The following is a 15,495-nucleotide window of genomic DNA, read 5'->3' as shown; positions in this document are numbered from 1 at the left end:
GCTTTGAGTTCAATGTGAAAATGATGCTACAGTTGCTAGCAGGTTTGCTATGATACAGGTACGGTAATGTACGCCAAGGGGGACAGAAGAGAAACTGTTCTTAGAAATACATTCAGGAAAGACATCTTATGATCATCTAAGTAAGTAATGTTTCAGACAAGATGTGACACTCTTCAGAAGCCATCAGCTTAACAAACGCATAAATATGCATTTGATGCTTTGTACAATGTTTTATTTTATACTGCTATTATAATTCTGGAGAGAGTGAGAGACAGTCGAGAACAGGTAGCTGGGAGGATGAGAGGTGAGCCAGGAGACTGAGCACTAACAAGTGGGTAATGTAATTCAATACCAAAGGCATTTATTTCTAAGATGGGCCTTGAACAGCCTTCTCACAGATCCACACACAAAGGAAGGTCTGAACTTTGAACACAAGTCATCAGCACAACTTGTTAAGCTGCAGCCATTATAGGGATTTGTCCTACCAGTGCAGTGACTGGGAGGCACGTATGCAGACATGAGATGTTCATCTTCCCAGGAGACCTTGGATAAGTACCTTCTGAACTGGCAACACAGGTCCCAAAATTGCTGTCAAACGTGACTGTTTCTTAAATGGTGGAGTGATGATGGCAAGCAAAAACCCTTATACAGCCCTGTACTTACACACAAGGAGACCTGGCCTTTGCCACCAGGGAATTAAGATGGAAACCTCTCAGAAACATCTGAGTGACCTGTCAGATGGGCCTCTCTGAGTGAGCTCCTTTACACAACTGCTCTTGGGGAGGAGAAGGGAGACAACTCCTCGCAGTGCAGGGGATGGCAGGGCAGCAGGACAGGTTACCTTGTTCCATCATGCTCCAAGCACCAAGCAGATGCAGCACAGAATTACTTGAGCGGCAGCACGGCCTTTACCACAGCACAGGAAAGCACAGGCACCAAGCTGTCTGTGTTTCTGATCGCTTATAGCCCACTGTTCCTGTTGTCAGCAGGCAAGGGTAAAGGCTAAGGTGCTGTGTCACTGCATTTCTGAGAATTTCTGGGTTTTATGATCTTAGTGAGGCAGGCAGAGGAAGTTCTTGGTTTAATGGTGGGGAACTGGAGGCAAGCTGGGGCTTTTCACAGCATTTCTTGTGTGAGTCAAAAGGAAATAAGCACCTCACATATTAGCATGGTTAAGAGACAAGTGTTGTCCACCTGACAGCCTCAGCAAGAAGCTTCCCTCACATTTTGGGCAGCAGACCACTGCATGCACCACAGCCCAAGCAGACCACACACAGCACCTCCTACCTCTAGCAATATCACATGCAAGTATCAGGAGCTCCTCTATCAGCAAGGCTTTTTTTTTTTTTCCTTCTGTTCCCTTCCCCCTCCCTGTTTTTTTGTTTTTGTTTTAATTACAAAGGCCTATGTGATCATCCCAGCATCACAGATGGGGAAGTAGAGGCAGGGGATGATGACACAACGTGCTCAGGTCAGCCAGAAAGCACAAAGAACAACAGGGAATCAAACCAGGTGCTCCCACTGCCTACCCATGGAGCACCATGTAAGAGCACCTCCCATCCAGAACGTCACTTGCCACAACCAAGGTCTCAGTGGTGTGGTTCTGGATAATGTCATCATTCTTTTCAGCCATACCTTTTTGCTTTTATTACAGAAGAGTGAGCTTTTGCTGGCTGTATTCCTGTCCTGTCCCTTACACATTTTTCAGCTACTCAGTAAAGACACGCTGAGCCTTAGAAGCCTCTTTGCAGAACTACAACATTACAGTGCAACTTCAATGGAAAGTTCCTATGGATGTTTTGTGCCCACGTAGGTAAGACGCACTGGGTTGGAACTACAGCTGCAGCAGTTATTTACAGTATCATGGAAGTTCCTTTAAGATCTGCAGCATCGATAATTCAGTATAAGCACTAACAGATACTTTCCTCTCTTTGAGGATGTTTTTTTTAAAAAAAAATATTTGCTATCTAATTGACAGCAGCGTTGAATCCTACTGATCTTGCCTCCAGCAAAGAACATTCCCTCTACCTATAGCTGGTTCTCCAGAGAAAGCCACAAATCCTTGTTTGTATTTGTCAAATAATGAACCTTTACATTTCCAACAAAAGGTAAGCAAGCAAAACCCCTTATCAGAAACTAAATCATCTGAATTAAAGAACTCCAAACCCTCAATGTGTGAATCCAGACTGACTGCTGGACAGCGGGCTCCCTCCTTAATCCACCCCTGCTATCCCACGTCCCATTTGTACAGCTTCAGTTCTTCTTTCAGAAGAGAAATCTCAGGCCCAACACAGCAACAAAAAAATCTTTCACACGAGTGCATACTGGTATTGCTCATTGCTTTGAGTCTCATGACTAAAGTCACTGCTGGAATTCTTTTCCAACAGACCAAAACTTGGTCATATCATCTTCTGGTCGTTTTTTTTTGTTTGTTTCTTTCTTTGAGAATGTCTTAATATACAAGTTTTAGTATTAAAAAATCTTTAAAACACTCTTTAGTTTTGTGAAACCCCATTTTGCTCTCAAAGAGAAATGTGGGTAAGATGACAGCTGAGACAGCAATGCAAAGGAGCACAGATAACTGAACTATTTCTTTATTCCATATGCATGAGATGTGGGAGCAGATGATAATTCTTTTCAATATCCTGTATTTGCAATTCTAAAAGATTTGCTGAAAATTGCCTCCTAATTCTTCATGTGTAATACAACTGTTTCCTATAGTGCTAGACAACACTAAAACCAGGAGTAGCTGCAATCAGTTCAAGTGATTTTTTTTAATTGCATAGAATTCAGGTTTGATGTTTTTCTTTTTCAACTTTTTTCCAGCATTAACTATAAAATACACACTTTATAAATGTAGCCCTGTTATCTTTTTATATATATCATATCAGCTATGTGTTATGTGCTATCCAGAAAGATAAGCCAATTAAAAGTAAGCTCTCACTGAACATCTATATTTGCAACATCTACAGGCAGGTATATTTCCTTTATTGTTTGCATTTGATAGCACGGTGAGCAGCCATTCTCCCTTGTCCTATCACTGTCCAGGTAAAAAGTCAGTCTCCCTCCTGTTTATAAGCTCCCCCTATACTGGAAGGCCACAACAAGGTCTCCCTGGCGCCTTCTCTTCTCCAGGCTGAACAAGCCCAACTCTCTCAGCTTGTCTTCACTGCAGAGGTGCTCCAGGCCTCTGATCATCCTTGTGGTCCTCCTCTGGACCCACTCCAACAGTTCCATATCCTTCTTGTGCTGGGGTCCCAGACCTGGACACAGAACTGTAGATGGGGCCTCATGAAAGCAGAGCAGAGAGGCACAGTCCCCTCCCTCTCCCTTCTGGCCACCTCTTCTGATGCAGCCCACGATACCGTCGGCCTTCTGGGTTGCAAGGGCACTGTCCTACAGCCTCTCCTGGTCCAATTTACAAGCCAGCACCCTCATGACCTCTGTTCCCCAGCCCACCCAAGCCAGCTGTAGCCAACAGTAAGCTGCAGTCATCTTTCTTATTTTGGCTACGTGGAAGTTGGGACACCATCCTGTGTTTTCCGTGCAAATCGTAAAGAAACGATTATTACGCAATTCCGAAGCAAGATAGAAAACACACCTTTTTATTAGGAACGAAAAACAAAACCATTGCAGGGAAAATGGAAAAAAAAAAACAACCAAAACACCAAAACCAACAAAACCAACCGTAAGAGAACAGAAGCTGGGCACGAGCACACAGAGCTACAGGAAGTGTATGCACTTTGCTCACCGCAGCACACAACCTTGACCTGCTGCTGTCGGACGGCCCCTCGAGCAGGGGCAGCAAAGGAAACCAGCAGCACGTGTCATTGCAGAGACAGCCTGAGCCACACGCTTTGTCACCCAGCTCTCACTCAGCTCGTGGCCTTCGGGGAATGTTGGTACTGAAAGGAGACGGCGCAGCACCGTAAGAGAAATCATCATCTCCCTCTTACCACGGAAAAAATCTGATTCCTCCGGCATCCTTAAAAAGCAGAGCTGGGCTGAATCGCTGCCAGCACGGCACACGAGATCCAGAAGTCTTTGAGGCGGCGGGCAGAGCAAGCCAACAACGCGCAGCACAGCCCACCTCTGGGCAGCACCAGCGCACAGCCTTGCCGTGTGCATGCACGGAGGGGCCCAGGAGGGTCCCTCCGCCTGGCACCGAGATGCACATTGCAGCAAGGACTGCCGGAGGGACTGCGAATTGTGGCTGCCTGTGCAGACAGCGCAGCACTGAGGAAGCCTGCGTGCACAGGCAGATGGCTGGCTCAGTCAGCTTGCGGTGAGTAGCTAAACCATTACACTAAAGGCACTAATGCTTGCGCTGATGAACGATGCCGGCATTATAATCAATATTTCTGCCAAAATGAATGCGTCCAAGCTGCAGGCATTCTCCTGCTGAAGGCAAGGGAGCTGGCAACAGAGCTTTTGGAGCTCTGGCACCCTGAGCAGTTACTCTCTGGTTGAAGGTACCGGTGGGGTCTGGAGCAGCAGTTCAGATTAACACCTAGCGTAGCAGACACTTTGCTGAAGCCTTGGTCAGTCTTTCTTGCAGGGCCCATGAAAAAAAAATGCTTTGAAATTATAGAATTACAGAATGGCTTGGGTTAGAAGGGACCTTAAAGCCCTGCTGGGGGGTTAGGGCTGCCCCCACCAGCTCAGACTGCCCAGGGCCCCATCCAGCCTGGCCTCGAAGACCTCTGGGGATGGAGCATCCACAGCTCCTCTGGGCATCCTGTGCCAGTGCCTCTCCTGATAAGAGACTTTCTCAGGAGATCTCTGGTGGTTCCTTGTTTCCCCCTGGGACTGGCGTGCTGCCACATCTACCTGTCCCACCTGCCCCTTGCAGGAGCCACTGGCTGGCAAAGATGGGAGGCACGGAGCGAGCAGAAACCAGGAGGCATTTGATGCCAGGTGTCCTCAGGGCTCCACAGAGTAACTGCATTGTCTGCTATGCAGTGTCAGAGTATGCAATGTCTGCTAGCAAGCTAAGCACCAGAGAGCTGCCCAATTCTTCTACTGAACCTACCAGCCCAAGGTCCTGAAGCCACATGTATTTTTTTTTTTTCCCTGTAAATGAGCTTAGCAGACCTGACACATCACGTCTTCCCCCTGCTAAATTTTTTCAGACCAATTCTTACAGCAAGACTATGGGATGCAAAGGATGGGTGTCACGGGACTCAGGACAGGGCGGAACAGTGAGCGTGTCACATCAGTTATCAATTGGGTCAGGGAAACAGTTCGAAGCGTTTTCCTGGCTTTCCACGTCAGCTATCATCTCTGGGTCTGGCATTTCCCCAGGCTCTACTGCCACTGGGAAATTTTCTTCCACCATGGGCTGGGGCACTATGCCCGAATCAGGTCGGGCAGCGTCTGGAAAAGAAGGAAGAAGTGACTCATACACGTATGCACAACATTCATCCCTGCAGAAAAGGTTTTCTCTCAAGCTCCACTTCTACCAGCTGCCCCCTCCCCAGGCTTCTACAAGCCTAATTTCAATATGCTTCATAACCACTCATTTATTGCTGTTCATCATGGTTTCTCTGTAAGATACGTTGGTGCTGAAAGCTCTTGGAGCCCAGCAGCCCAAGACACCAAAGCCAAATCTGCTCAGTTACTTTTGAACCATAAAAGCTGCCTAAAAGTACACAGATTTAATATATTCTCACCTTAATACTTTTCACATGCAATTCTGCTGTTACTAATTTGTAGAGAAATTAAATATGGGATGCTTTGTTAGTCAAGCTAAGACTGAGGATTTTTTTTTAGACAAAATAAATTCTACTTAAGATATTATTATTAAGCAATTATCTGAATCACATCTTTTTTTTCTTGCCCTATATTAACAAATGCTTTGTTAGTAGTCATTCAAGGATGATGCTTCTTTAATAAATGTTTTTAATAAATTGAAGGCAGGGCAAAGAAGCATCTAAGGATTGAAAGTATAACTGAGCGGGTGAGATGCTTTGTGCAGTGCAGTGAAGAACAACGGTAGCAGAGCTCACATATATATGACCTATGTAATGCTGCTCAGATGTGTGATACCTCTTCTGGCCCTACTTCAGCTGCCGATGCATTACTGCAGAAGGTGTTGCCAGCATTCATGTTTGTTACACAAACGTGAAGGTGTCCCGATGCAGAAAGCAGAGTATTGATATCAAATGCCCACTGGAAATTTCTGAAGGAGTTTTATCACTGTGTTCTCTTGACCACGCTGTGCTAAATCTCTGGGGTTTCATTCTTTTTCTTTTTTTTTTCTTTTTTTTTTTTCCCAAGGGTTTAAAATGCTGTTGTACTGCACTTTAGTCTCAGTTTAAGGAGATACATAAGCCTCTGACTGAAGGGGTTTAGCTCTGTTTACAGCATAGAATCATTAAGGCTGGAAAAGATCACTAAGATCACCCAGTCCAACCACCAACCCAACCCCACCATGCCCACTAACCACGTCCCTCAGTGCCACATCTACATGGTTCTTGAACACCTCCAGGGATGGTGATTCTACCATGTCCCTATTGGTAGATGCTGTCCCAAGGACAAGGCCTATTAAAACAGTGCTGATTCTTATAAAAAAGCAACTGTAGAGAACAGAGAGAGGTGATAAAAACTGCAGGAAAGCTGCTACTTTGGAGTGAGGCTGCTGTTTTTTTTAGAGATTAATTTGAACTTTGCAGACACCAGCACAAAGTCTGCAACTTGTACCCTCTGTGGGATGCTGATGGGATGGCTACTGCTCCATCTCGCTGCTGGGTGAAGGAGGAGCTACCCCTGTGTAGGAGCATAGCATGGGTGCTGTACAGGTGCCCTGCTGCACCATCTATGGCATAGACAGGATGTGGCACCTGGGCCTCCCCTTCAGTCAGCTCCTGCCCAGCAGCCACATGCACCCGTTTTGTCCTTTACCCTCTCCAGCAGGCTGTCTGATGTAAAACATGTCACTGGGCCCACCTGGCATTGGAGGGCAGGCGATCTGGGCAGCTTGAGCCTCCACATGGTCTCCATTGGGGGGGCTCTTCACACCTTCACTGGACACCACCGACATTGTTATTCCATCATCCTTTTCTTCATCTGTAAAGCCAAAACCAGAGGCCTGAAGAAAAGAGGTCCCGCACATCCCAGCAAGAGGCCAGGTCACCAATACACTGAAGCCTCCTCCTCACAAAGCCCTGGCTCCACTCCCAGAGCAAACAGATGCCAAGGACAGAGGGCCACTGCCGACTTGCCAGAGACCAGCATGGTCATGCTGGTGGGATCACAGCTTGGGGTGACCTCACCGGGTATGGGCAGAGAGCAGCTGAGGACAGGTGCTGGCAAACTACAGCCAGCAGAAGTCTTCAGGTCCCTTCACATCAGACCCAAGCAAGGTTCAGCTTTCTTGCCCATAGAAGAGGTTTTGCTGTGCTTGTTTATGGACAGCACATGCGAGTTGAAACAGGGAAAAGCAAGGCTTTCTCCAAGGACCACGCTGGGCATACGAGTTGCCTATCAGTGAGTAGGTTTCTGCTCCGCTGGGCCAGGGAGAACTGGGTGGAAAAGCAGCACCCACCAAGGTGAAGCCATTTCATACCGAGGCAGTTTCAGCCCCAGCTTGCACACACAGTTCTCTGGGAGACCCTTCTGGCAATTAGGAATCCCCACTCACCTGAGGGTACGGGGATAAACTTGTGCTTCCTCCTCATGCAGCAACAGATGAGTGAGGACACAACAGCCACCAGGATGGCCGCAGCCCCTGCACATCCTGCCAAGATGTAGATGAACCACGGGTACTGCAGAAGGTCTCCTGCAAGAGGACAGAATTATAATTACCAGAGTGGGCAAGCCTCTTTATCCCCAGTGGTGGATCTCCATAGACAGATGAGGACATATGGGCTTCACTGTTGCTTTGGTTTGGATCAAGCATGTGAGAGAACTTATGAACTGCGGCACACCATCGTACATGTCACATCATTTAATTATGGTATGGAGTTTTTTTCCACTAAGAAGCTTGCGCAACCAACCACAAGATCTATTTCTGCCTACTCCAAACAATAACATCTCAGATCATCCACAAGCTTCAATCAAATTTAACAGAGAAGGTGGTAGTTTGAGAGATAATACATTTCAAGAAGTTTTATGAAAATGGGCAGCCCAGAAGAGGAGGGAGACCTTAGCTAGCATCTCCTGTTGAAAGAAGGGCCACACAGTCTATGCTGCTCCTGGGATTTGCATGTGAGACCAGTATCCCTGAAGACCAGGAAGTGCTTCAGATGTTCCAGGACACACTACATCCACATTATTGGGCAGATGGTAGAAGCAATTGTAAGCATTTGTGCATGAAATCACACAGTCTGAAAGTAGTTGGCTTTGGTCTGTTCATTCCAGTCTCTTTAGGAACAGTTATCACATTTTTAAAAGTCTAATCTCAAAATTAAACTTAAAGCAAATGAGAAATAATTGCCCTGATCATTTTATTTCCATTTGGATGAAAACCCAAGAGAATACTGTCAGAAAGCGTAGGTACATGTTGAAAATAATCCTGAATATTTTTCCTACAAATTTGCCATTTGTTCAAAAGGTCTTTCTGAGACAAAGTATGATGTTAAAAATCAGAAATAAAGCAAACGTAGTACTAAAGCATAAATAATGAGATCATTCTATGTATGTTGATTTGATAACTTCTGATACATTTGTTTTAGATCCTCTATGATCACAGCCCTCCCGCACCTGGGAATGTTATAGTATTTCTGCCAAATTGTTTTGTAGTAACAGGAACTCAAAATGAATTTCATCAGCCAACAGGTTGCCCAAATGAGTGCTTTTACATAGATCCTGTATCTGAAGTTAGAAAACTGTGTTTAGCCCTTTGCCTGGAGCAAATAATAACCCATAAAATGAGTTAGTCCTTAATTCATTTATGTAGGTTGCTCCGAAAGTAATGCCTCCTGTGTATTTCCATGGAAACTATAATAAATACAAAGAGCACAATAACATTATTTCAGAGAGCTACAAAACACTGCTTTTCAATATAGTCACCACCATTAGCTGTGCATTTTCACCGACAGTGAATGAGAGCCTGCATGCCGCACTCATAAATATCTGCACCAGCAGTAGTGATCCACTGTTGCTGTTGCCACTGCTGAAACGCACCACCCACTGTCTCAGTGTGCTCACATCCACTGTTTGGTCCCCAGAACCATTCAGCAAGTGGTGAAGATCAATAAGTGCCATTTTTTCCACATGGAGGAATTCAGTGACACAACTTCGCCATCTGTCACAGGGTAACAACGTGTAATGGGATATTGGTGGGAAGGTTCAACCTCTACTGCCATACCACCATTTGCTTCTGATGTTGGCAGCCAACATAGTAAAATAGGAGGCATTACTTCCGGAGCAGCTCTCAAACATGAGATCATTTATTTTCATTTTTCTAGTAAACATTATGGCTCTAGACCACTTCTTATCAATGTGGCTGCATTTGGTGGGGGGAAAAGAAAAGGTAGAATTGCTGCTATTTCCTTGTTCTCATGCCCTTCCCAATACATGTTCATCCCAGTATGAGCAAATTCCCCCATGGGCTGCTGCAGAGGAAAAGAGGAACTGATATCCGACCCAGGGGACTGGGCAGCTACCCAGAACAAACAACAGTAGGTGTCAGCACTCGTGTGACTTATCACAAGGCTTGTGGCTCTGGCTGTTTGCCTTCTTGTTCCTCAGTGTCTCTATTAACTTGTGTTTGTCTGTGCTGAACAACCTTAGGTCAGTTCAGCTGGACAAAGTTAGGATGGCTGCTGCACAATCGCTAATGCCATATTTGTACAGGCAGGCTCATACCTCCAACATGATAAGGCACAAAAAGACCACAGAAGTTCTGTGGAATGCCAGAACGCATGATGCAGGGCTCAGGTCAGTATTTTTGCTTTCATACCAACTCTACACCAGCCATATAAGAAAAGGCAGTACTTGATCTGCCTGCAGTTACAGCTTTTCAGATGGTTTTCCAAAAGACTAGGTACTGCTGCATGGTACAATTTCATTAAGCTTGGTTAAATTACTTATGGCTAAATTAGTAAAAAACATTATGACCACCTTCATTGCAAAAGCCATTCACTTGCATCTCCATCAGTGATACCTAATCAGGTTGGTTGTTATTAAAAGTCAGTTTACAACACTGACCAGTGTTTTGCATCATGAGGTTCTAGTAGTCCTAGGATCCATACTTACTACCTAATTTAACTATAGTCTCATTCAGTCAGATCACTGGGCATTTATGAAGAGCTTGCAGACGGGTGAAGTCACAGTATCCTCACAGAGAAGCATACACAAGCAGGGGACACGGAGAGGAAAAAACATATATATTTACTTTTTTTTCTTTTAAAAAAGTAAATGACTTACACCATCACTGCACCTCTGATAACATGAGGTTGATGGAAGTATTTGTAGAGTGTGATAAATCTTTGTGTAGTTGTTCTAGACAAGCAGAGAAAAGATGAAGCAAAACAACTCAGCTGAGTCCAGCAGCAACAGGGCCAAATTAGCAGAAGGTTTTTTCAAGGGATGCTGGATAATCTGGAAGGTAGTCAGGGTTATGGGTGAATGTCAGAGCAAGAAAATTGTTTCAAAATTGGCATGGCCGAGAATGTAAGAGCCCTGTAATTGTAAGCAGAAAAACAGAGATACAGAGACCCTTCCTTGCAGCATGTTTGGGTCAAAGGAACTGCTGAAGTAGCTTTCATCCTGTCTGTAACTGTAGGTTCAGTCTGAGACAGTGTAAGAGAAGGAAGTCAAGGGGATGCTTTCTAAGGGAGGGTGTGGTAAGGCTGGAAGTCAGCTGCCCAAGGACAGGAGACTTTGTTTTCATACCAATAGCAACAACACCTTCAATTCCCATTGCAAAGGACCAAAAGAGACGTTTTCTGGCACTGGCATTACTCACCATAGCTGCAGGAGAGCACAATGGGCCTAGTCCACACAAAGTCATTGTTGTATGTAACCTTACATACAAATTCCCCAGGCACAGTTTTCTCCAGACGAACCTTCTTCCCACCATCCTTAACACAAGCCCCGTTGGCATTCGGCCAAGAGTTGTTCAGCTTCCACTCAAATGTCATGTTCTCGTTGCTGTACACGTTGCAAGTTAAGTCTGCAGTTCCATTGGGGAAGCACCGGGCATCAATGATCGGCTCTGGTCACGTAGCACAGGGCAATGGGGAATGGAGAGGGAAGAGAGATGATGAGCAGACTCAGCAGTAACTGAGAGCTCCCCGCTACCAGGAGGGCTCCCACCACATTCACTGTTAGCCAGGGAGCACATCACTAAGTAACCAGACTCTTCAATTGCTAGATCCCAGCCCTTGACAGCACCCACCCATCCCTACTGGTGACACTTGGTCAACATTTTGGGGACACCCTAAAAATATGGCACCTCTTTATTTTCCTTGTTGAAAGTGAAAATGATAGCAACAGAAGACCATCATCTGAGGGCACGCTAAGCTTCTGCTGGCCAGAGGCTTCCTATATAATGAATAGGTAATTGATTATACCCATTATAGCTTCAGAGGAGAGTCAGCCTTCTCGTTGGCCAGAGGTCTGTACTTTTGCTGTTACTGTATCTGCTTCTGTTTTAGAGAGGAATTGGTACTAACCATGCTCAAGGTAGGTGTCAACGCCAGACACTTGTAGTTAGAACAACACAGACCAGGACAATTTAAACTGAAAGAATACACCACTGAATTTCTCTTTAGTCTACTGCAAGGAACCAGCCTACTTCCTACATCTGCCACGCTGCAAATACATACAGACAGGTTGTATGGTTTTATGACAGTAGCCCAGAGAGGTTGTGGATGCCCCGTCACTGGAGGTGATCTGGGCAGCCTGGTCTAGAATTAAATGTGGAGGTTGGTGGCCCTGCCTGTGGCGGGGGGGTTGGAGATTCGTGATCCTTGAGGTCCCTTCCAACCCAGTAGGGTTGGTGTGAATATCTATGCAAACATCCATGTAAGCGAGTTCAGAAATCGTCTTCCTCAACTATGACATCATCTTCAGCCTAAATTCACTACCTCCAGAAATACCTTAGAAGTTAGGGAAAGAATTTCATTGCTATGTGGCAACAGAACACAAGGAGGAGACAAAAGTTCCCAGAGTAAATTCATTGAAATAGAGGTTAAAACCAGGATGCTTGGCAATATTTGCATACTTTCAGCCCACGATCTTTTTTTGCCAAGAAGTCACATCCTTGACCTACTCCGTGACAGTTCTACTCATTTGCACTTGAATGGTGTAAGATTCATCTGTCTTCACTGAGATCACTTTGCTTTGACATTTTCATTACATTTTCATGCACTTCAGTTTCTCTTAGAAACCTGTGTAAGTGAAAGGTATGTAAAAGGAACAGTGGAGATTAGGACCGGACCCATGGTCCCTGGCTATCTAGAGCGCTATTCAGCAAGGGGCTGAACCTGTTCAAGCCTTCTCTGTACGAAATGAAGCAGCTAGCTGGGTTCTGCATCAAAGTGATCTCATTTCCATCTTGTCACTTCACAGATAGATGACCAGACAAAGGAAGGGAAGCAGGAATTCTGAGGCCAAAGAGGTAATATCAGGAAGACTGGCAAGGTAAGTTATCTTCTGATGGCCTTTACACAGATAATGCTGATCTCCAAGCTACTAGTGGACACCTGAGAACTGATATAAGTTGGTTTGTTTAGCAAAAGGGAGTAGTACACTAGTTTAAGAACCAATATATTAGTCTAGCAAAAGGAATCCATGAGTGATAGTTCTAAAACTTTCCATTTCAACTTCAGTGGGTGAACAGTCTTGTTTACCTCAATTTTGCACTGAGGACATAATAGAATACTTTTATCTTTTTCCTCAATGATTTTGCCTCATAAGAAGCACTGCAGTCATAACAGAATACTTTTGCCTCAAAAGATGCAACGACATCTTCCATCTTCCTTGGATTCTATGTGTATGGTTTTAAAAGTTGTTCTCTATGGCCTAATAAGCAAGGGAAATTTTCCAAACTGGGGAGAAGCAGCTGAAAGTTAGCCAAAAGGTCTCAGTGATGAAGCAGATGCTGAAAAAATGAGGAAAAAGTAGGTGGGCACTCGACCACCCAAGACACCACTGAGAATGCCCAAAGGGACATGAGCATATATTAATGCGTCCTTGAAAAAGAGTGAATATCTGTGTCAATGTACTGCATATGTATGTCTTAACAGTTGAAATGTAGAACCTGAACTCTGAGAGGGTGTGCTTGCTTGTCAGATCGCTTGGTGCGTATCGTGAGGAATAAAGGAATGTTGCTTTCTAACACTGCATTGGAGTTAGACAGTTTTCTTCATTGATTTCAGATGACAGAACCAGAAAATCGCATTTGGACTCTTTCACTACCATTTCTTGACTACATGAAGTAGTCTATTCATGAGAGCCATCAGGAATATTGTTCTGGAAGTAGACTGAAATCTCCAGCTGCATGTCTATGTACGGTAGACTCAGCTTTACAAACACCTCATGCTATTGTCACTTACATCAGGGGGAAATAGCCTGTAGCTCAACTTACTGGCTCCTGGAAGGAAGGCTCAACAGACCGACAGCATAGATATGAAAGCATCCTTGAGCTTACATCCATCGTTACTGCTCCCTGAGACTTAAAAAAGCTGTGCCTGCTGCTCCAGAGGTACTTCTAGCTCCTAAAAGCTCAAGAGGTCTTTTAGAAAGAAATTCAAGTCAGCAGTTTTCAGCCAGGCTCACATGTTCACAAGCTACTTGTAGCTAACAGGGCCACTTACCAAATACTTCCAGTGTAAAGAGTACTTTGGTATCGTTGAAAAAAAACTCATAGTTTCCTTCATCCTCTTTTTCCACCCTCCTCAGCACTAAAGAGCCATTCTCCAGTTTCAGACATCTCTTGGAAGAAGGGTGACACTCGGCCAACAAAGTATCATCGACCACAGCCGTGGAACAGTTACTATTCTTCCAGCTCATTTTGAGGACATTCTGTAAGTTTTCAACTCCTAGGGGAAACTTTGCTGAGCTGCCGCTGAGCGCACCAATCATGGTAGCAGAGCCTGGAAGGAGAACACAGAATGCGGGCAGTGAGCTTGGCACATCCATCCATTCATCCTCAGAAGCCTCCCTCAAAGGTGAAAGCCCAGGTAAGACAATACAGACCCACCCCTAGTGATGGACTGGGGACACCAGGAATCAAAAATCAGAAGAGTAGAAAGGGTGACAGTATGCTTTCTATAAAGGCTAGCTTTTTCCTCAGGTACCATTAGGATCATGCACACACAGTGCATATTGCTACAGACGTCTCAACAGCAGGTCTTTTCCCAAATTTTACATGGTCCTCTATCACCCTCCCTGATCACTGAGATTATGTACAGAGAAAGGGCATCAGTGCCATGGGTTCGGTGCAGATGGTATCGGAAACAATTGCTGCTTGCACAGCTTCATTTGGGTAACAAAGGAAAGCTGTCGCAGCGGTAGTTTGACGAAGTCTCATAGTATCCCTGCACATGATTAAGTTCCTGCACTCAAATCCCAGATGGGTAAATGGCAGGAACAGGACCACACTGCTCTCCAGTTCCTTCAAACAGCATTCTGCATACCAGGACCTTATGTTCTCCATTGACACGCTTTTGCAGACACAGTGCACTGAGAAAATACTATATTGTTAGTTATCACTAGAGTACTAAAGTAATAACAAGATTAATAATAAATACCTACTCTGGTCTAGCTGCACCCTTCATGCATTAGCAGTTAGACTACTTGATCTGTAGAAATCTGGTAGAGCCCTAAAAGATCTTAGACTAAAATTAAGGTGTCAGCTCATCTAGGCAAATCTATACCACAGCCTCATAAAGAAAAATCCTACTTACCATCAGTAACAGTTGTTATCACCAGCAAACACTGCAGAATAAAAGGAGAGTTGAAATCCATTTTAAAGAGCTCCTTGCATCGTATGCAGAGAAGACGATCTGGCTACAGAGCTCAGTGAATATAGCATTCAGGAAATGATGTCAGAAGCCAGATTGAAAAAAAAAAAAAAAAAAGAAAAGAAAAAAAGAAAGAAAAGAGACCCCATACAAAACCCCATACTGGACAGACTGAATAATTGTTCAAAATAGACCTGCAAGGTTGTGGTTGACTGAACTCAGACTGAACCAACACAAGCTGCGGTGTGCTTTGCAAAGTCCCACACCTTGGAGCTAGTTGCAGGCATGAGAACAGGACTGAGAGGTGAGGGGAGGAGAAGGCTCCCCTGGTCAGCATACCCCATTTCAGAAGACCCAAATGCAGAGACAAGGCAAAGGGGAAACACCTATTTCTTTCATCCCCCACAAAGGGAAGAGGAATCCAGCCAGCCAGATAAAGCACCGAGCATGCAGATAGGCTGATTTTCTGCAGTGCCAATGACTGTCACTTACCAAGTGCCTCACCAGCAGGAAGGTTTGAGAGGAGGCTGTTCCTCTACATAGAAAAGCTATTCTACTAGCCTGAACTTCGCAAGGCTCT

The 15,495-nt window shown here is 44.9% G+C and overlaps 2 protein-coding genes across 6 annotated transcripts in view; one reads left to right on the top strand and one right to left on the bottom strand.

Annotated features, from left to right (window-relative positions):
* Positions 1-3,589: 3,589 nt before the first annotated feature.
* LOC396098 (B6.1) lies at positions 3,590-14,972 on the bottom strand. The gene is made up of 6 exons (NM_205182.2): positions 14,859-14,972; positions 13,767-14,045; positions 10,913-11,161; positions 7,643-7,780; positions 6,949-7,068; positions 3,590-5,376 (listed from the first exon to the last, which is right to left on the bottom strand). The coding sequence occupies exons 1-6, from the start codon at positions 14,917-14,919 to the stop codon at positions 5,216-5,218; spliced, it is 1,008 nt and encodes a 335-aa protein (NP_990513.2). The 5' UTR covers positions 14,920-14,972; the 3' UTR covers positions 3,590-5,215.
* ZFP92 (zinc finger protein 92 homolog (mouse)) overlaps positions 3,835-15,495 on the top strand; it is a 49,963-nt gene continuing 38,302 nt past the window's right edge. For all 5 annotated transcript variants that reach the window (XM_046940135.1, XM_046940140.1, XM_046940134.1 and 2 more), the window contains exons 1-3: positions 3,835-4,285; positions 12,520-12,591; positions 13,852-14,132. The gene's annotated coding sequence lies outside the window, so the exon portion shown is untranslated. The remainder of the gene's footprint in view (positions 4,286-12,519; positions 12,592-13,851; positions 14,133-15,495) is intronic.

Source organism: Gallus gallus, chromosome 1 (assembly GCF_016699485.2).
Source record: "Gallus gallus isolate bGalGal1 chromosome 1, bGalGal1.mat.broiler.GRCg7b, whole genome shotgun sequence".
NCBI classification, from domain to species: domain Eukaryota; kingdom Metazoa; phylum Chordata; class Aves; order Galliformes; family Phasianidae; genus Gallus; species Gallus gallus.
Note: the sequence above shows the minus strand (reverse complement) of the source record. Positions and strands in the feature narration are given on the sequence as shown.

Excerpts from the sequence above, each read along its gene's own strand:
- LOC396098 (NM_205182.2), bottom strand. The coding sequence starts at position 14,919 with ATGGATTTCAACTCTCCTTTTATTCTGCAGTGTTTGCTGGTGATAACA. Across the intron at positions 11,162-13,766 it reads CTTTACACTGGAAGTATTTG|AGCCGATCATTGATGCCCGG; the intron begins GTAAGTGGCCCT and ends CTACGTGACCAG. Across the intron at positions 7,781-10,912 it reads TGTGCTCTCCTGCAGCTATG|GAGACCTTCTGCAGTACCCG; the intron begins GTGAGTAATGCC and ends GTCCTCTTGCAG.